Genomic DNA, 21,346 nt, shown 5'->3' on the forward strand with positions numbered 1-21,346 from the left:
TGCCCACGTGGGGCGGCGGGGGGCGGCTTTAAAGGGGACGCGGCCCTTTGTCCCCGTCGTCGCTCGTTCCCGCCTCCCCTGAGGGGCGGGGGAGGGATCGTAGCCCTGGAAAGGAGATTTTATAGGATCACAGGAAATCGCAAATTGGCGGAGAGCTGTCCACAAGTTGTCCACAGAGGATATTGATTCGAAGCCCCAAGAGTCACGCCCTCTGTCTGAGAGCGTTGTCCGAACACTTCTTGGTGCAGTGGCCACCTTCCCGGCTTAGTCTGTTTTAGTGCTCAATCACCTTCTGAGTGAAAACAATCTTTTCGGGGTATCCAACCTAATCCTCCCCTGACTCGCCATCGACATTAGGAAGAATTAGGACATTAGGAAGAATTTCTTCACATAAACGATTAGATATTGGAAGGGGCTGCCCAGGGGTGTGGTGGAGTCATTGTTCCTGGAGATGTTTAAGGAAAGACTGGACATGGTACTTGATGGCATGGTCAGGTTGACGTGGTGGTGTTGAGTCCTAAGTTGGACTCGGTGCTCTCAAAGGTCTCTTCCAAACTAATTCTGTGGTTCTCTGAAGTATCCCCTCAGTCTTCTCCCGGCTGGAAAAAGCTCTACAATAATTCATAAATAGCAGGTATTTTTACTCGCTGCAGCGGTTCCTCGATGCCGCCCGGGGCAGAGGCGTGAGGCGGGGTGCGGCTGCGGTGGCTTTGCATAGAGAAACCACGGCCTCTCCACACCTGGGGCGCCGCTCGGGAATCCCCCCGATGGTTCCCCTTCTGCTACCGAATCCCCCTTCTGCCACCGGTGCCGCGGGTTTCCTTCTCTTACCGAGGGGCTCTGCAGCTGGGGACCATCACGGAGCATCAGGGCACCCATCAGGGCAAGGCACCGCGGGGCGGAAGCACCGTGAAAGGCTGAAGCTGCCTCAGCGCTTCCTTTAAACAGCTACATTTTAAAAGTTGTTCAAGTAATTAAAGAATCTTGAAAATATACTGACAATGTTGCCTTTTTTTTTTTTTTTTTTTTTTTTTTTCCCCGTAGCGTGTTCACACGGTGATGTTTCCCGAGCATCCTGCTGAGGAGGGCTTGACGGGATTTAGTTCGCCTAAAGGAGTTCTGCTTCAGAGAGACGCCCGAATGGAAGGGAGGTGAGGAAAGGGCCCTCAGCTTTGAAAGAAGCGATTTTTAGCGGTCTGCGATAGGCCAGGCATGCAGTCAGAGCACAAAGCGGCTTCGTGTTGTGTCTTCTGTGTTACCTTTTTGAGCCTTTCAGTTTGTGATGAATGTAATGTTATGAATATATAATTAATATAATTAATTTAGTGTTATTAATAATGTTAATATATCATCTTGATTCACATGACACTAACACAGCTTGCTCCAATTTGCTGATCACTGCAGCAATGGGTCATGTAGTTGTATCACAAGCAATGACAATTCTTTGGACACCCAGCACCAGTCGAGTCTTTTTCCCATTCTTACTAACTCTAGACTTATGCTTTTGCTACCACGTGAGTGCAAGCTTTTTGTAAAAAATGCAAGCAAACTATAAAAATAGGAAGTGGACTGTAATGCCAATCCTAGCTTTCAGATAAAGTTGATACAGGCCGAGTGAGGTAGTGGCTGATCGGCCTCCAGAGTTTCAATAGCAAACACCTATTAATAAAGTGTTGAAAAGCAAAAGCATTTGGCTATTTTTTTTTAATTGCAAAGATCTCTGTTTATTAATATGGACCAGAAAGGAATTCAGGATGGAATAATCCCCCAAAATCCGCATGAGCAGCTGCAAGTTCTAAGCAGTGTTTCTGAAAAAGTACTTAAAGGAAGTGGGCAAGGAGGTTTTTAGAGGGGATCCATGATGTCCTTTGGGTCCTTATCACAAAGTAAACTGTCTCTTTCTGAGAGAAGCAGCTTTCACTTCTTCACTTTAATAGCAGGAAAACAGAAAGGAAATACCAGAAATAGGAAGTGTATGTCATGTAGGTCACTAAATGAAAAGAAAAATAGAAAAATATACAATTCTTACTACATCTCTGACCTTTGGGAGAAAAAAACATGGTTGTTTATACAAAAAGGATTCAAAGCACAGTAAATGATAAGCAGGCAATATAGTAATTATTGTCACTGCACCAACACCTGGCTTGTCAAGCCACGTAATTGTGGAAGATTAACAGATTATATTGCAATACTTAATGGTTAACTCCAATAATAAGATCATCTCCAAATATGGACTATTAATTTGTAAGGAAACATAGTTACTCTTTTCAACTAACTTCCACTAATTTTTCATGTTAGGAACATAATTAGAGTTCATGTGTGCTATATGCTATATATGCCCTATATGCTTTGTTTTTTTTACAGGTCACTGCTTGGTACACAAAGAATGTTCAGGTTTTAATCAAATCATCAATAAATTGTGTATTCAAATCAACAATTCTTTATAAATTTTAATCAATTCTTTCAGTCTTGACATAAACTGACTAAAAGAAATGTTTTCTGCTGGCTCTTAATGAGTTAATTTCTCCCACCTGCAATATTTCCTCCAAAGTAAGCACCAAGTCTATTTTTACAGCTGAATTCCTAAATAGCAGGTCAGTGAGGGAAGAGGAAGGTTTGCTGCAACTGGATTTTACATTCTGCTTTTCAGGAATGATACATTTCTTTGAGAAATATTCTAGTCATTGAGTGTAGCGGCGGTTTGAGCTTTTGGTGAATTACCTGCACTATTTTTGATTGTATTTAGAAAAGAAGAAACAAGCTACTAAGAAAAAATGCTGGCTTTAGAACAGTGGGAAAGGAGCCATAATTTTTCCAAGGTAAATCTCTGCTGTTACCTTCTGAGTGAGTCATCTATCCCCCCAAGGGGTATAGTTCACTTTCTGAGCTCTTAAAATAGCCTTTTTAATGGGTTTGTTCCTTCATCAGACACTTTGCTTCTGTAGCTGCCTTAAAAGGGCTTAAATTCTTCTAGTTACTGCCTGATTGCCTCATTTCATATCCCACATGTCTTCAGCAGGGAAGAAGGTTTTGTCTTTCCTTCAGTAACAGATTTTAGCATGAAGATTTGAATGAGAATGCTAAAAAATACATGCTTGTGCTTCTGATTACATAGCAATTGCTAACTTCAAAGGATGACTCCTCTGATTAGAAATAGTAGAGCTAGCATGAAAAGCATTTTAGGGCAAACCTAAAGTGGGAGAGCTTTTAAAGCTTCAGTGTTTGTGCTTACTAGTTTAAAAGGTGGAAAAAGAAATCTGCTGTGAAAGAGGAGGTTAACTTATAATATTGGCAGTAGTTTTATTAAAGTGTCATGGAAAAATGAGTAAAGGATCCTAACACACAGTGGGTTTGCTTGTGTAGCTGGAAGTGGTTAGTTTCTCATGTGTGTCATGTAATTTGAGTTTGCATCAATAGTTGCATAACTCTCTATTATGTTTGGGAAATGGGTATATTTTATGTTGTAATTTAGTAACCTAAACAGTAATAACTTCTATCTGTGGTTTAATAAATTGCTTTAACATATTTTAATATGTCTGTTGTTATGATCACTGTACAATATCTTAACCCTGTTGTTAAAAGTAACACTTTTTTGCTTTAATAATTTGAAAATGTGGGGTCTTTGTCTTTACTGTTTAAAAAATGCGATTTCATTCTACAATATCAAGGTTAATAAGCTGGTGAGCATCTTGTCTCTTTAGCTATCTGAAATAATTTCCAGGTGAGAAGATAGCGCTGATCTCCATATGCTGATTGTAAATCTCTTTCTATCTAGAGCATTTACAAAGAGGGCACTAACTATTAAATTACCTTTTCAGGAAATAAAAGCAGCTTTTGTCAACATGGTCTGTGTTGTCCCGTACTGGAAAGCTTTCACCTTCTGCTGCATGACCCTGCCCTCTGGTGGGCACGCAAAAGCTGGCTGAGAGCCTGCTTTTATGTAAACTGCAAGGTTGCCTCCAAGAAATCTTACCTAATCTTACTTAGCAAACGTTGAGATTTAAAACCATTCGTTTTCTCCATGTTGTTTCAGTTTTGTAGTCCTGTGGCAGCAACAGAGACATTATCACATGTGTCTTGGGACATTAAACTAGCAGGATTGATCACGCTTGTATGTTATTATGGTGCTTTCCTCTTCTCATATTATATTGGAGATCTCTTCTCATACAGTTGAAATAAAGGTCAAAAGTGTGTTTTCCTGAATGCTAGCTTGCTTGTCGTTTTTGTCTGTGGTATTTTTAGACACTTTGAACATTGCACAGATAGAGTATCTGTTGTATTCAATTCCAATTTAAAGGTTTGTGTTCCAGCATATGTTTAATTCTGGAACTTCTTGGCTGTTCTTCTGTAATCTTATTAGGATCAGCGACAGAGAAGTTTCTTTTTCTTATTTTAAAAAATACATTTCCCATATTTCACTAAAGCTTATCTGTCTTTCTCCCTGTGCCACAACTTGTGCTTTTTCACTCTATGTATTTTCCTTCTAGGTAAAGGTATAAAAATCAGTAAAAGACAAAATGCCTTTAAGGATCTAATGTGAATTTATTGCTGTTTCATTTTGAACCAATCTGATACATGTCTTAAGGAGATAGGCTCTTGTTTTATAACCCACTGAGGTTTTTTAAATGTAGACCATGAATATGATCCTGCAAGCTAGTAGTAGCATAAATAGATGCTCTGTAATGACTCACAGAGCCACCAGGAACCATCAGGTTCTTATTAGGAAACTGCTAAGGGAAAGATTTGTGTAATACTAGTGGGGTTGTTTTTTGGGGTTTTTTTTTGCAAAGAGAAAGGAAACTTTGAGTTTTAATTTTTTTGGTCACATTTAGAAAGTATGACTTCTCATAAAGTGTGTTGTAGTCTTTCAAAAGTGATATATGCATTGAAAACTCAAAATGCAAAATTCACACAGGAAAGTAATCTGAAACTTCTTCTGAAATTGTAGCTGAATTGGGCTGCCAGATGGGAGCTTGTGCTCAGAAATATGCAGGGCTGAAATCACAACGTAAAGGGAGTAGGATTTGAGTTATAACTGCTAGAAATTACTTGGATGAAGAAAAGTTATGAAACATAAGCAAAAAATCTCAGTTGTGAGCAAGAAAGCATGGGGGTTTTGGGGGGGTTGTTTTGGGGGGGGTTTGTTTGCTTGTTTTTGTTTGGGTTTTTTTGTTTGGGGGTTTTTGTTTTGTTTTGTTTTGTGTTTTCTTCGTGGAGACAAAGTTGAAAAGAGGGTAAATATTCCAAGTTTATTTGGAACATTTTAACAAAATGCATATCAATAGTAGTATATATTAATAATGTGGATATATAACCATGAAAAGAATCACTGAGGATCACTGAGTTGATTAGAGGGATGGAGCACCACTCCTATGAGGAAAGGATGAGAAAACTGGGTTTGTTCAGCATGGGGAAGAGAAGGCTTTGGTGTGACTTAACTGGGGCCTCCCAGTACCCAAAGGGACACTGCAGGAATGATGGAGAGAGACTGTTTACAAGAGCCTGGAGTGACAGGAAAAGGGGGCTTCAGACTGAAAGACAGTAGGTTTAGCTTAGATATTACGAAGAAATTCTTTACTCTGAGGATGGTGAAGCACTGGCAAAGGTTGCTCAGAGAAATTGTGGGTGCCCCTTCCCTGACAAAGTTCAAGGCAGGCTGGATGGGGCTCTGAGCAGCAACCAGGACTAGTGAAAAATGTCCCTGTCCATGGCAGGGGAGTTGGAATGATCTTTAAAGTACCTTCCAACCACAGTCAGTCTGATTCTGTCACCCTATGAAGTTCACCTCGTAAATGAATAGCAATGGCAGGCCTATCTACTTAGCATAAAATAGCTGTAGTGATGCAGTGATAAAAGATATGTGAATATCTGTGTGTAAAGATGTTCATAGTTTTAATAAAACATGTATTGAATATTATCTATTTATCAGGATATTGGAAGGCTTATAACTGAAAAATCTTAAAAGACAATGGAACAAAAAAACCTTTGTTGTCTTCTTGTCCAAGAAGCATGATCCCGTAGTCTAATTATGAACAATTTTAAATAAAACTAAGGATAGAGATAAACATCTAAATCATAAAACTGTTTATAATTTGTATATCTTGAGTCAACTGAGACTTTCATGACAGAGGCCATATCATCTAAGTTCTTTTATACAAGGTTTCTATAGTGTCTTCTCCTCTAGTAGTGTCCCATAGAACTGTGGATTAAGGCATTTTTTCCTAATCTATAGTAATTAAATATTGACCCAATGGCCACTTTCTTCCTAGAAAAGCACTTTGGGTAGAACCAAGCAGATTCCTTTTACTGTTGTGTTTGATCAGGATAAGAATAAACAGGACATACAGTAATATTTAGTTCCTATGCAAAATTAATAATAATGACCAACAAATTACATTCAGTAAATTGGGAAGGGTGTTTGGCATTGGAAGTAGTTGTACTTCTTATGCAGAGCTGCAATAATGTCAGCTATGAGATGAGAAAGTTCTTCTCATTTAATGAACAACGATATTCTTGCAGTCCTATGACCACAGCCACTGTGGGATAATGGGAGTCAGTCTTTTTGTGAGGACTTCAGGAGAACATCCCAAACAGGTGTGTTTTGAATAGGCTTAGTTTACAGTAAACAAATACTTCCAAAATTATACTTTTTACTTAATCCAGTGTTTCTTAATCGCCTTTTAATATGCTTTGATTAGTTTATGAATAATACACACTGTAGCACAAGTAAAATACATAAATGGGATGAAAGTATTCTGAAGCATTCAAGCTTTGCTTTGTTCAGAGTTTTGGGGGACATCTGATGCTCAGAGGGAAGGATTTGCCGGAAAGAGGAATCGAGCCACAGGGAGCGGACGCTCGTTCAGTGCCTTTGATAGGGAGGTCACTGCAGCGGCCGCAATGGTCACTGCCCGGCGCGTTTCAGAATTGATCTGACGGACTGCTGGCTTCTGGAAAAGTCACACGAGTGGGCCCTGTGTGGGTGAGGCTGTACCAGCGTTGCACGCGCAATAAGCACACAGAAGCTTTGGCACACAGGAGCTATGGCGGGATTCTACACATCATATATACATATGTACGTCTGCGTGTGTATATATTATCTAGGTGCCCCGAGCGCGGCTCATGGCCGGCAAGCGGGACTACAACTCCCAGCGACTCCCGCGCACATCCCGCGCCTGCGCACGCGGTCTCCGGGGCGGAGGCGGCTCCCTGGTCCTCAAGCGGGAACCTGGCCGCGGCCGGACTACATCTCCCAGCGGCCCCCGCGCACATCCCGCGCCTGCGCAGGCGGAGCCGGCCCGGCCGCACTCAGCCGTTGTCGCCGTCGGTGGGTGGGTGGGGGAAGGGAGCGAGCGGGAGGAGGAGGGGGGGGAGAGTTGAGAGTTCACCCGCCGCCGTCGCTGCCAGGCCGGACTCATGATTCCCATATGCCCGGTAGTTTCGTTCACCTATGGTGAGTAGCGGTGCTCGGCGTGTCCGTGCTTGGGGAGAGGGCGGCGGGCGGGGGTCGGTCCTGAAACACCGAGTCTGACCCGGCGCTCTCGCGCTCTCTCTCTCCCTTGTTCCTCTGTGTATTCCGTTTTCTCCCCACCGTATCCTTTCGCCGGCCTCCTGTCATGGCCCCGGCCGCCGCCGCCCCTCGGTCGCCGCCGCCGCAGTGCCCAGCCGGCTGGGGGAAGATGCCAAAATGGCCACCGGCAACTACTTTGGATTCACCCACAGCGGGGCTGCTGCCCAGTACAGGTGAGCACCGCCGCGGACCCCCGGGACTCCCCCAGGGCCCCTCTCCCCGGCCGGGACCCCGGGCAACTCCCGCCCCTTGTCCCGTGCCGTGGGTTGTGCTCGGAGCCTCCCGCCGCGCCTCGGGTGTGTGTTCTTATCTCTCTGTGTGCCTGGGGGTGGGAGGTGGGGCTGGGCACCGCGGAGAAGGAGGAGGAGGATGATCAGCAGCAGCATCGGGTCCCCGGGCCCTTAGATTAAAATGGCCACTTGCAATCAGCAGCACCGGCGAGTCACCGTGTGCCTCCCCCAGGCCCGTCTCCTGCCTCAGCCTCGGGGAGCACGGGCCTTGCTCCCCAACGCTTTGCTGTCACTGTGGGAGCACAGGTCCCTTCTAACATGGGTTGGAAACCAGCCTAAGGGAGGTTAGATGGATCAGGGAGAGATGTAGCACTGGAAATTAAACAGGAGACTTAATCCAGTTGAAGTGATGTTATGGTTAATGTGTTTAAGAAAGTAAAGAAGGTACTTTCAGGGACAGGTACCTTTTTAGAAAAATGTCCTACCCTCATTTCTAAGACCAGGAGTAGTATTCTAGTGGAACTTGAGGACTCATGACTGTGTTAGACAGTATACATACCTGTGTCTTAGGTATCTGGATAGATCTATCAATACAGCTCTCGAGTAGACGCACTGCCTGTACAAGTCTTTGTACCTTGTAGTTTTTGTTCATCTAAATTGTGGCCAGAGTGTTAAGAAGTAATTGGTAGCATCTATTATAGTGCATTTTCTGACATCATATTACTTAATTTGCTAAATACAGTGAGGAACATCTTTGCAATTTTGGCCTGTATTGGAATGCATCTCCACACATTAGAATCTTGTGTTGCTCATTCTGTAAATCTGTGATAAAGACCTTCCTCAATCCCTAAATTGTGGTGAATAAGAAAAAAAACAAAATAATAAAGCAAATATATCAGAGATTATTAACAAACAAATGCAGGTGTGTGCTACTAGCAAATGAAAAATACATACCTAATGTAGTTTTAGGAATGTACACTTTTGGGGAGGTGTTGGCGTAACTCCAAGTCTGTTTTTTCTGTTGATTTTTTTTTTCCTGCAAAGGGATGTGAAGTACATTGAATTTCATTTACTCTGGTGTTTAGTAGAGGATTAAATTTAGCTAATCTTCTAGTTCCTTTGGATGCTCACAGTGTGTGTATGTGTTTACATTTTATGTGGTAGTTATAGTGAATATATAGGACATATATTTAGAACTTCCTTTTAAGTATAAAGGTTAAGTGAATAATAAACCAAGACCTGTGTGTCTTCAGTTTTGAACTGCAGATGAATTTTTAAAATCGTATTTTATTGCAGGGCTGAGGTGATCTTTAGACTAAAGATCTTGGACAATTCCTTTGAAGTTATATAATTGGAATAATATTCAAGTTTAATAGTTGATCCTATGTATGTTTTTGAGGAGACGGAAAACAGATCAAAAGAACCTTTTTCCTTTGCTATCATAAGTTTAAGATACTGTTTAGTTTGCTATCGGTTAGAGACTCTACATCCTATAAATTATTTGTGTATTTACCATATCTGGAAGTGGAGAGACATAGCAATCAGTTTTTAAACAGACCTTTCATAAGAAGGAATTTAATATTTTGAGCTGAAAACATACAAGTTACTTAAAATATCTGAAAGGAGCTTAATTCCACAAAACTGCCTTGGTAGGTCCTTGCTAGTGTGTTTACAGAGTGCTGCAAATCATGTATTCCACTCCAGTATTTTTGACAAAAGGGATGCTGGTGGCAGGGAAAGAAGGTAAGATTTGACATTATAAGTCTTTAAGTTTGTTTTTTTTCCAGTATTTGAAGTTCATAGAATAAAAAAAACCATGGTCTTGGAAAACAGGGCAATAGATAAACAAACAAATGTTTTTCTACCTACTTAATACATAGGTGAGCCTCATAAATCTTGAAAAATAAAAGGTGTTTCTGGATGCTGAACTAACCTATGGATTTTTAAAAAGTTGCTCAAAGTACCAAGTTGCTTTAGGGGAACAAATCACCCTTGCAGTTGAAGTCTTTAGTTCTTTATACATACACCATTTAAAAGCTCTGACACTAGATTTTATAGCAACAAAGGGAAAATTTCACAATAAACACGATATTGGTCACATTTTTAAGGGTTCTCTCTTGCCAAAATGGCTGTGAAAAAATCTGATATTTTGGAAGAATATTAGTCTGCAATTTTTGATGATCTCAGTGCTCCCTAATGATAATAATCAGAATTTTACTGATTTCAGCACTTAGTTCAAAAATTTGTGTAATTCTTTTTAGCATACACACCTTTCTTTTAATGACTTAAACTATTAATACCTCAAAATATATTGAGTCTTCATCTGGAAACATGCAGAGAAAATAAAAAGCCTAAACTTTGCATCAGGAAGAAGAGAGTCTAAGTAGATTCTGCTCTATTTCAAGGAATAGAACAGACTCTTGTGGTTGGAAGGGACCTACAGTCATTGTCCAGTTTCTTGCCTGCCCACTTCAGGGTAGGCCAAGTTCCAGCACCTTGTTAAGGGGACTGTCCCAATGCCTTTGAACACTGAGCCTGGGGCATCGACCACTTCTCCAGGAAACTGTTCTAGTGCTTGACCACCCCGTCTTTATAGAAATGCCTCCTAATGGCCAGTGAAAGCTCTCCTGGTGCAGCTGTGAGCCATTCCCTCATGTCCTGTCCCTGGATTACAGGGAGGAGAGCTCAGCACCTCCCAGTGCCCTTCCCCTCTTCAGGAAGCTGCAAAGAGCAGTGGGCTCAGCCTTCAGCCTCCCTTTCTCTGAACTGGATTGAGTCCAGTCCTCAGCTGCTCCTCACGGGAAGTTCCTTCCAGCCCTCCCACCAGCTTTGTTTTCCTTCTCAGGACACCTTCAAGGCCCTTCCCATTCTTCTCCACCTGGAGGGCCCAGCAGGGCCTGCATTGAGGCTGCCCCACGGCTGAGCACAGCAGGACCATCCCCTCCATGGGCCAGCTGTGCCGTGCTTGGTGCTCTGGGATGGGGTTTGTCCTCGGGGCTGCCTGGGCTCTGCTGACCCACAATGAGCTAGCCAGTGCCAGCTCCCTCTGCAGCTGTCCAGCCACTCTTCTCCCTCTTCATGTGGCTAGGTGCAGAATCCAGCATTTGAACTTCTTAAATTTCAGTCCATTATTTACTGCCCAATACTCCAGTCTACCTAGATCCCTCTCCTCTTGTCCCTAAAGAGAATTCACAGTACCTCCCATTTTGAATCATCAGCCGAGTTGCTAATGGTGCACCCAACTCTTGGTTGCCAGACAGATGTAGCCCTATTCAAAACAGCCCTTTGAGTGCTGCCATCCAGCAGGAGCACTGTGAACGTGCTCATCCCACAGCTGGACAACGTGTTGGAAAAGGATGCTGTGAGGGACAGTGTTAGCACCTTCAGTCAAACTGGAACTTCATCCAGGAGGCAAGTGACCTTATTATGGAAGGATAGATTGGTTAAACAAGAGCTTTCCCTTTGTGAACCTCTGTTGACTGTGAGAGATGATTGTGTTGTTCTTTAACAATTCTTTCACCTTCCAGTAGCACTTAGTATCTCCATAGTTTTTCCAGGAGCTGAGGTTACACTAATAAGTCTCCAGTTCGATGTTTCTTGCCTCCCCTTTGTGAAGGGGAATTACACTGGCAAGCTTCCAGCCAGCAGTGATCTGCCCAGACTCCCAAGGCCTTTGGTAGATGGTTGAGATAGGTCTTGCTGTAACAGGTGCTGGCCCATGCAGCACTCCAGGATGAATCCCATCAGGGCCCTTGGAGATGTGGGAACATTCAGTTTATAAGCTGGTCCCTCAGAATTTGAGTATTCACAGTTGTGGATCTCCCACTCAGAAGACTGAAAGGAGAAAATCTGCTCTACTAAGTGACTTCTGGAAGGTGCTTTTAAGGAAGGTTTTTTTTATTTAATTCTAGATTTGTTGTAGACTGGTAAAAACTTTTGGAATTGCAGTTTCTCAAGATGACAGTGTTCTAATTTGCATTATTAGTAGTGAATCAGAGGATCATAGAATATCCTGAATTAGAAGGGACCCCCAGGGAACATCAAAGTCCAACTCCTGGCCCTGCACAGGACATCCCCAGGAATCACACCATGTGCCTGATAACCTTGTCTAAACACTTCTTGAATTCTGTCAGGCTTGGTACTGTGGCCAGTTCCCTGGGGAGCCTGTTCCAGTGCCCAGCCAGCTTCTGTCTGAAAAACCTTTTGCTGATACAAAACTTAAATCTCTCCTGACACAAACTTCAGGCCATTCCCTTGGGTCCTGTCACTGGTCACCACAGAGCAGAGATCAGTGTCTGCCCTTTTGCTTCCACTTCCGAGGGTGTTGAAGGCCACAGTGAGGTCTCCCTCAGTCTCCTCCAGGTAGAACAGACCAAATGACCTCAGCCACTCCTCACACAGCTTCCCCTCCAGACGCTTCACCATCCTCATGGCCATCATTTGGACACTGTCTTACAGGTTAATGCCTTTTTTATATTGTGGCACCCAGAACTGCCCCCAGCACTGGAGGTGAGGCTGCCCCAGTGCAGAGCACAGCAGGACAATCCCCTCCCTTGCCTGGCTGTTGATGCTGTCCCTGATGTCCCCAGCACAGGGCTGGTCCTCCTGGCTGCCAGGGCACTGCTGGCTCATCTTCAGCTCACCATTAACCTGGAGCCCCAGGTCCCTTTCTGTGTCACTGCTTTCCAGCCTCCTGTTCCCCAGTCTGTCCATACATCCAGAGTTGCCCTCTCTCAGGTGCAGAATTTAAATCAAAAACTGAAAAGACAGTGGGACATAGAAATTGCTGTGTCTTTCTGGATTTCCAGCTTATCCATGGCCCTGATGGATCATCTAAATACTCTGTCATCCTTCACATGAAGAAGAAATTAAAATTTGTCCAAGTCTTAACATTAAATACTGAACTTTGAAGCAGTTATAAAGGCCAGAATGATAGATGCCCAGGCGGTAGACCTTGGATTTGGAAAATTCAGGAGTACTGGTTTGTTGCTGTTTAGCCCCAGACAACAACTTAGTACTACACAGCCTCTTGCACACTTCCTACCTACCCCGATGGGGAGGAGAGTCAGAAAAGTGAAACTCCTGGTTTGAGATAGGAACAGTTCATAGTTGAAAGAAAATGGAGTATAATATGAATTACATCAGTAATACTGGTAAAGGTAATAGTAGTAATGAAGGGAACTCAAGAGAAGAAAGCAATGCTCAACACAATTGCTTATCCCCTGCTGACTAATGTCCAGCCTGTTCTCCAGAAACAATCAGCAGCTCCTGGACAACTCGCCCTAGTTTATACATGCATGCATGATGTTGTATGGCGTAGAATATCCCTTTGGCCAGTTTGGGTTAGCTCTCCTGGCCACGCTCCCACCCAGCTTCTCTTGTACTTGCTTACTGGCGGAACACAAGAAATTAAAAAGTTCTCTACTGGGAGTGAGCCCTGCTGAGGAACAACTAAACCATCTCTGTGCTATGAGCATAACTCTCATGCTAAATCCAAAACACAGCACTGAACCAACTACTAAGAAGAAAATTAACTCCACCCCAGCCAAAATCAGGATGGGCATGCAGAACTTGATAATTTTACTGTTGTAACAGTATGATCAATAAAGTTCCTTCAGTTGACTAGATAAGAAGAGGAATACATTACTGTCTTTATTTGTTTATAAATACTAATTTTTGTAAAGCATATTTGAAACCTTGTTTCATATTTAATCAAAGCAAAAGGACTAAGTGCTCTTTAAACCTGTAAATAATGTGTTAGAAGCATTCTTGTTTCTTTCAGTGTTGTTGCTGCATAAAATTTCCTGCTACCCTACTCATGTAGAATTCTTTGTGTGCACTGCCCAATAGTAATATTGTGATTTATTGAGAGAAGCATTAGATTACGCAGATAGAAATGTAGGAAATTCCTCTGAACACTACAGGACCTTTAAAGTTTGTGATTTCTGCTAGATTTTGGCATTAGGGCCGAAGGTTATAGACCTGCATGCAAGGCAAACCTCATTTGTTACTTATTTAATTGACTGTACTATCCATCTGTTTAGGAGTCTGAAAAAAATGTGGAACTTGGTGATACTGGTCTTGTTTGTTTGTGTGTGTGCTTGCTCTGTACCTCACCTGAGCCACTGTATGACTATTCAGTTTGAAATTAACATCCTAGTATTGGCTTGTCTTTCCCATGTAAAATAATAGCATTATTGGTTCAGTGCTGGAGAGAGGTGTAGTTATGCTTTTAATGTCAAATAGGCTGTTTAAAATGCTGATGGAGAGATAGGGGCATTGAGTAATGTTTGGACAGAGAAGTGTGCAAATGTGATAGTGTCATTTAATTAAACTTGTATTGCAGTTTCGGTTTCTGCTAAAAAGATAAGAATCTTTTAAGTGTTGTGAGTTTCATCTTGGTGGCATTCATACTCCGTCTTGCTCTAATGAGACAGGACACTGATGGGAGATGCTTGGGTAGTTTGGAGAGATTTGGTAGCTTTGAATTGCCTTCAAGCAGCTTGATTATTACTGGGTGTGGTGAGCTCTCACAGATAAAGGCAATTTTAACAGTGCCAAGTTCAGAGCAGACCACAGTGCCTGTGAGTCCAGGTTAAGAGGAAATTTTCTAGGCAGCAGTATGGAAGTGAACTCTTGCAATTACAGCTGGTTTGGAATTCAAATGTACTGTACCATTTTACAGCTTATTCAAGTGGTGTAGAACAACAAAAGAAAGTTAATTGCTATGCATGGATGAGTTGGCTATTGAGAATTGATTGGGGGTGGAGTTTTCTTTTCACATTTGCTGATATTTCTAATTAGTTTTGTCTTCAGTATCTGCCCCAGTTAACTCTTCATGTAGATACTTGTTTGAAAAATATTGAGTCTTTCAGAGATGTTAGGGCTGTAATTCACACAGCATCAGACCAAGCTAAGGTATCACTAAACATAATTCAGTCTTTTGTTGGTGAAAACAGGATGATAAGGACAGCAGTGGATAGGACTTCTGCAGTATGTACTACTAGACTTGAGCAGTGAAAGTAATCTTTGTTTTACCACAGGATGAAGATAAAAACTCAGAATGCTTGCTCTGTGTACTTTATGCCTATGCTCTCTTGCATTCCATCACATCTTGACAGATACATAATTCTTAGCAGAAGAGACTTCACTGAATATGGCAGAGCTGTGTGGAGCTGATTCTCTTTTGGTCAACAAATGTTAATATTAAGTGCTGTGGTATACATGCTGTTCTAGCTCAATGTACACAAGAAGCCTCCAGGACTGTTGGTTGTGAAAGGATTTTGATGGACTTATTTTCAAATCAATGAAGTCCCACTCTCAAAGGAGATAGCCAACATTTGAAAGGCTGTAAGGGGCTCTGGATTTGTTTACATGAGTTGTATGTCACTATTGCCATAGGCTATAATGGGGAGACAGAGGTGCCTCTAGTTAAAGAAGCCTTTGTCATTTTATGGAGGGAAGCCTGCCAACTAGTTGAAATATGCAGCAGGTGCTTGTCTATGGGAACTGAGCACTTGGGGAAGATTTTCTGTTAATGATATAGTTGTGTCCTTTGTAGCTGTATCCTCAGAATGGGTTGATGGTTATAGGTTTAACTGTGGAGTGTTAAATTATCTGTCAAATTTTGTCTGCAACTAAAATACAAAGGTGGTAGCTTAGGGCACAGTTACATTATTGGTGGTAGAAAAGCAAAGTAGTAACTTAAGGCAGGAAATACAGAATGTTTTAACAATTCAATACAATTTTCCATACTAGTGAAGTTTCCTTCCTTTTATGGAGAACTTGCCAATTTTAGTGTTTTTCAGTTCAGCATCTTCATTAATGGTCCAGATGTTAGGGCAGAGTGTACTCTCAGCAAGCTTGCTCATGACAGAAAATGATGAGGAGTGACTTACATGCCAGAGGGTTATGGTGACATCCAGAGGGACTTCAAAGGCCTGGAGAAAAGGACTGCCAAAAATTTCAGGAAGTTCAACAAGGGGAAGTGCAAAGTTCAGTATTAAAGAACAGCCCCATGCACTAGTATATGCTGTGGGCCACCCAGGTGTAAAAGAAGAGGACCTGGGAGTCCTGGTCCACACCAGGCTTGAACGTGAGCCAGCAGGGGGTCCTGGCAGCACAGAAGGAGAGTGGCATCCTGGGATGTGTTAGGCATAGTATTACCAGGTGGGTGAGTGAAGTGATCGTTCCCCTCTTATACAGCACCAGTGAGGCCACACCTGCAATCCTGTGTCTTTTTTTGGGCTTCAGTACAGGAGAGATCTGTAGACACACTGGAGAGAGCCCAAGAGGCCCACCAAAGCTGCTGAGGAGTCTGCAGTATTTCTATAATGAGAAAAGGCTGGGAGAGCTGAGACTATTCAGCCTGGAGGAGGGTGAGGGGTATCTTTATAAGTATAAATACCTGAAGGAAGGATGCAGAGAGGACAGAGTCAGGCTTTTTCTCAGTGGTGCCCAGTGCCAGGACCAGAGGCAATGGGCACAAACTGAAGCACAGGAGATTCCCTAGGAATGTGAAGGAACACCTTTCAAATAGAAGAATGACTGAGTCCTGGCACACGTGGCCTGGGTAAGTTACGGAGTCTCCATCCTCGGAGGTGCTCGGAAACTGTGGGTACAGTCCTGGGTGTCTGGCTGTAGCTGATACTGCCTAAGTGGGATTGGACCCCACTGACCTCCAGAGGTCCCTTCCAATCTCTGTCATTCTGTGATTTTGTCTCAGATAATGTTAGTAGTTGCTTCTTTTTAAAGCAGATGTGACTTCTCAAGCTTAGTTCTTTTTGTTTTGCATATTACAATTCAAGGCTATTGAATAGACTTGAAAAAAATGAACTTTTTAAAGAAAGCAGTGTGGGCAGTGGGCTTTCTGTTGTCTGTAGCTGAGCAAAGAGGTTGATACAGGGCGTGTATTATTACATCACTGTTGGAGACTCCTGCAGTATATACAGGGAACAAAACATGGCAGAATTTGATTGGATTTAAATCTTGTTGTGAGACTAAATGTACAGATTATTGAAGAAGAAAGGGTGTTTTGAAAACATAAGGCTGTTAATCTTTAACATGAGTTGTTGATAAGTATATGGTTTAGCCATCTAGTAGCAATCAATAATTTGTAATGGCATGACGCAAAGAAGTTTTTAGAACAAGGAAAGGGAAAACTCGAAATGGCTACAAATCCCTGCCATTTTTAGGCTTTATGTAATTAAACCATACAATGTGTTACTGCTGAAATTTAGCAGAATTCAGGAGGGTATAGCTCATCTGCATTGCTTCAGGCCTCTCTGGATTCCTAATGAATTGCATTACAAATAGTGTTCTGTTTACAAAATTGTAAGAATAGGAAAAAAGTAATTTTCTTTAAAGTTGCAAGAAGATACTCAAGTATTGAAAATATTATGCCTGTAGTGGGTAACAAGCTCCAGAAATACAGAGGCAAAGTTACTCCTAAAGTACGGTATACTGTAGTGTGATATTTCATTTTGCCATTTTGTGCTGTTTATTGTCAAGTGTGTTTAGGAGAATAAAGCTCACTGATTTTTTTTTTTTCTGTTAATTCAAATTCTGGTTTTGCTTTGCTCTGTCCATGTTCCATTAGCACATCTGAAGCTTCATCTGGCCAGTTATTTAGGAGTGCATGGAAGCAGTAGCAGATTGCACTGATTCTAACAATTTTCATAGAACTAGAACATACTTGTTTCAATCATCATGTTCCTGAAAGAACTGCAAAACTGTTTCTTTCCTATTCTGCTATTAATAGAATAATCTGTGAAACTTTGAGAAACCTGTCACTTAGATTTCACCAGATACGGTTTCCTTAGTGCTAAAATGTTCTAATGTTCATAAAAGGTACAAATCAAAAAATACATCCTAATTAGTGAAAGGTCTTATTCAAGATACTCATATTTTAAAAACTATTTTAGAACTTAGCTTAAATGTTGTGCATGGAAATCACTTCTTTAAATGAAAAAAAAAAAAAAACCCAAACCCTGCAAGAAATATGTTTTAGAAGTTGTAATTTCTGAGGAATACTGTCTTTTTGGTAGAGACATACTTGGTTTTAGGCCAGATCCTAACTGTCCATCAAAACAGCACTCATCAGAAAACTGAAACTGAAAAATCAGAGATGTTATTTGCCTCTTGGAGTGTTCAGCAACCTAAACAGAGATGGAATAGGAGATGGAATAGCATTTGTGTGCATGTGTTGCTTGTTAGTGTTGAAGATGAGCAGGTTATATGCACATAATAGCAATTTCTTTTTATTTTTTTATTCAAATAAATGGATAAAGTGTGTTGAAAGGCAGGTCTTATAGGGAGTGTTTTATGTACCTCCTGTATACACACCCTTTTATGTGCTATAGATCTTACTTGGGAGCAGGCTGCCTTTTCCTGAAAATGTATTATTCCTCTGACGGTAACTACCACTGCCAGATGGATTATCACATTTCTTAATGCATGACTTACTCAGCAAATACCTTAATGTGGAAAATAAAGTCTCTTAAAATCTTCATTTATCTGGCAAAATAGGTAGCATTATATCAAAGTGCTGTATTTTCTTTGTATTACTAAAATAAAAAAATAAAGTTTTCTATTTCACATTTAATTTTAAACAGAAAAGCCTCCACTAGAAAAGGGCAGTAGCTGGAAATGAAAAAAGATATGATGTAAGCATATTGCAGAAGAGACTTCGATATTTGTTTCAGAATTGCTCTTAATATTGTGTCATTATTTGGTAATCCATATCTTCTTTCAGTGTTGCTATTGAGAAGTAACTTCTCCTGTATTCCATCTAACAAGTTCTTATCTAAGCTTTTTTGGGGAATAATACCACTCATTTGCAAACCTACCTTATATGGCTGTTTAGGTTAGACAAACACATGGTTGTGGAGCTGAAGAACAGTGTTTTGCCAATTGGACACCAGTACTTCATTAGCTGCTGTTGACCAGCAATTTCTACTCTCTGTGACTTTTGACTGTTTAAATGTGCTGCCAGCTTGTTTTGTTTTGTTTTGTTTTGTTTCTTTGAAAGTTCTTTTTTTTAATACCAAGAACACTGCTCAGGAAAGGTTATTAATTGCTGCTTGAATATTGCGCTTTTTGACAAGAGAAATAGAAGTTGCTAACAGAATTATGAAATTAAACTAGTCATTCTAATAAGAAATACAGAGTAGTGATTGCTAATACCTTCTGTTTTGAGAGCTTGTTCTCAGGGTGTGGACTTTTTTTTGCTGATGTTTTAATACAGCTTGGTCAAATGTTCAGGGTAGAATTTCCCAGGCTAAGTATCTACCCAGAATTACACTGGTTTTTGTAAAGCTATGCTGTAGCTTATTTGATTTTATGGTGTAGAATCATGCAAGAAGATCTTCATAATTATTTGGTGCTTCAGTGTTTACAATGGAGACTTTGCAAGCAAGAAAAATATTTTAAGATACTGTTTTATTTCTGAATGACGATTTTGGGTGTGCACAATGGGGTCCAATGTCAATACCATGGAAACAGCTGCTGTATTACTCTCGCATCCAACTTAAAAAGTATCAGGGCAAAACATGCACCTGCTCTGAGAAAAAGTACTTGAATCTGGTGAAAGGAGTTTTGTGCACATGACAGCCGTGTGCATAAGACAGTTTTTGCTTTGGCCTTTGCTCTGGGATGAATTCTGCAAGATCGAGAGACAGGAGGATGGCCCCTCAGCCCCAGCCCTAGGAAATCAGATTATCATGGAATTAGAGATTACTGTGGAGAAAGATGGATACATGGTTACAATTCACTGCAGTTATTCTTACTGAGCAGGTTTAATATCATAGTGGTATTCGACAATATGTGGCACTTGTGCTGATCTAATGCAACAGAAAGATTAGTATTTCCCATCCTTAGTGTCAGTAGAAATTATAATAGATTATATTAAAAGATTTGAGTCAAAGGTGTTTTACAAAAAATACTTGTGCACAGTAATTCAGTATTGCTAATAAAGAGTTAACTCCAAGAAAATGAGAGGCTATTCAGTTCGAATGTGAAAGATGAGGACAAGCTAAGTACACTGTGGTGTAAAACTTCTGAATAGAGGTGACCTTGTTTGGGAAGAGGAAATAGTATTATAGAAATGGAAGTTTAAAAACAGGTAAGTGCTCACACAGAGCAATTTATGTGAATTCACTAGGGATGTGGTGAAGAACATGCATGTGGTTGTTACCATCCCTCAGATGATGTACTGTATTTCATGGGTGCTCTAATAACTTGATGACGTGCCTAGATCTTTCGGAGACTTATTTATCAAGACTAAGATGAAATACTTGATGTGATGCAGTATTAAAAATGACTGTTTAAGGTAGAGATTAGTATAAGAATTTTAGAGAAGGAGCTGGTAGAGGTGATGAGTAGAACTAGAACTATTATCAAATAGCAGTAATTGCAGTGAAGTTCACTAGGGATTGGTTGTGACTTCAGTATTTCTATTTAGTGTGGTGTGTTGTGCTATTTGATGTGAGGAAAATAGTGTCAGTGCATAGGTAACTTTACAAGAATCTGCTGGGAGGAAGCTAGACTACTGGGAAAAAAAACAGTTGTCTGGAGCAGAGTGGGTGGCACAGCTGAAACTTCGTATGAAATGACGCATGAGGTTCTTGCCATCTGTAGTCAGAGAAAAACAGATAATATTAAGATAGGTGCACAGATGAAGGAAGAGTGGAATAAGTTGGCAAAATAATCTAGGAGAAGCCAAGTTCATCTCTGCAAAAGTGGTGAGGCACTAATCACCAAGTCAGGATAAGAACTCCTGTAATTTAATTGAAGAAGTTGGCACAAGGATATTTTTATGTAAATTAATTACATTAAAATGTCTGCTTGTCTTAATGTTAAAGGTTTTCAGTAAGACCATGGAGAGAAGAATGTCACAACTTTAAGAGATGTCACCATTAATTTCTGTAATGTAATGTAACACAACTTTCAGAAAGGAAGAAGCAGTCAGTTCTGGAATACTTTTCTTGCAGTCTTGCAAACTTGATCACTAGCTCTGCATGATATTGCAGAAGCAAGGGGACCAGGTTTCCTAAAATAAACATGGTCATAGAACCTGTATTAGCCTTAGAAATCTAATTATTTGGACTGTTAATTCTATGCCATGGTAAGGAATTTTGCTGCTTGGTTGTGCAAGAAATGAAATTGTCTGTTTCATAATCTTGTTAATAGTTTTACTGGCAATGTTCATAATCTCTGCACGATTTAAAGTACCAAAAACTATCAGGTATCTTTAATTGTACATATTCTGAGAACAAAAGTGCTTTGCAAAACTGACTAGTGGTGTTACTTTGTAGTGTGTTGTGAGCACTGTATCTTATTTTGTAACAGTACCAAACACAGTTTGATGAAATGTGGAAATGCCAAGCTAGTGCTTCTGCCCAAGTCTTCTGCTCCGTTTTTTGATCCATTTCCCTGTATATATATATATAATTAATATAGATTCTGACTCTCAACAGACCTATTTTTTAAGCTGCTCTGTTTCTTAACATTTCTGCCATGCTAGAATATGACCCTAACAGCAAACCCT

General features: G+C 41.0%; 1 protein-coding gene and 1 non-coding gene across 3 annotated transcripts in view; both read left to right on the forward strand.

Annotated features, from left to right (window-relative positions):
* The first annotated feature begins 7,381 nt into the window (after positions 1–7,381).
* The window catches only part of ZFR (zinc finger RNA binding protein), a 42,278-nt gene continuing 28,313 nt past the window's right edge, over positions 7,382–21,346 (forward strand). For both annotated transcript variants that reach the window (XM_062514067.1, XM_062514068.1), the window contains exons 1-2: positions 7,382–7,453; positions 7,659–7,743. In XM_062514067.1, coding sequence (XP_062370051.1) covers positions 7,417–7,453; positions 7,659–7,743 — 122 coding nt within the window. In that variant the 5' untranslated portion in view covers positions 7,382–7,416. The remainder of the gene's footprint in view (positions 7,454–7,658; positions 7,744–21,346) is intronic.
* LOC134057073 (small nucleolar RNA SNORA66) lies at positions 20,792–20,929 on the forward strand. The gene has a single exon (XR_009934198.1). It is a non-coding gene; the product is annotated as a small nucleolar RNA SNORA66 (small nucleolar RNA).

The sequence above is a fragment of the Cinclus cinclus genome, chromosome Z (genome assembly GCF_963662255.1).
Source record: "Cinclus cinclus chromosome Z, bCinCin1.1, whole genome shotgun sequence".
Taxonomy (NCBI): Eukaryota; Metazoa; Chordata; class Aves; order Passeriformes; family Cinclidae; genus Cinclus; species Cinclus cinclus.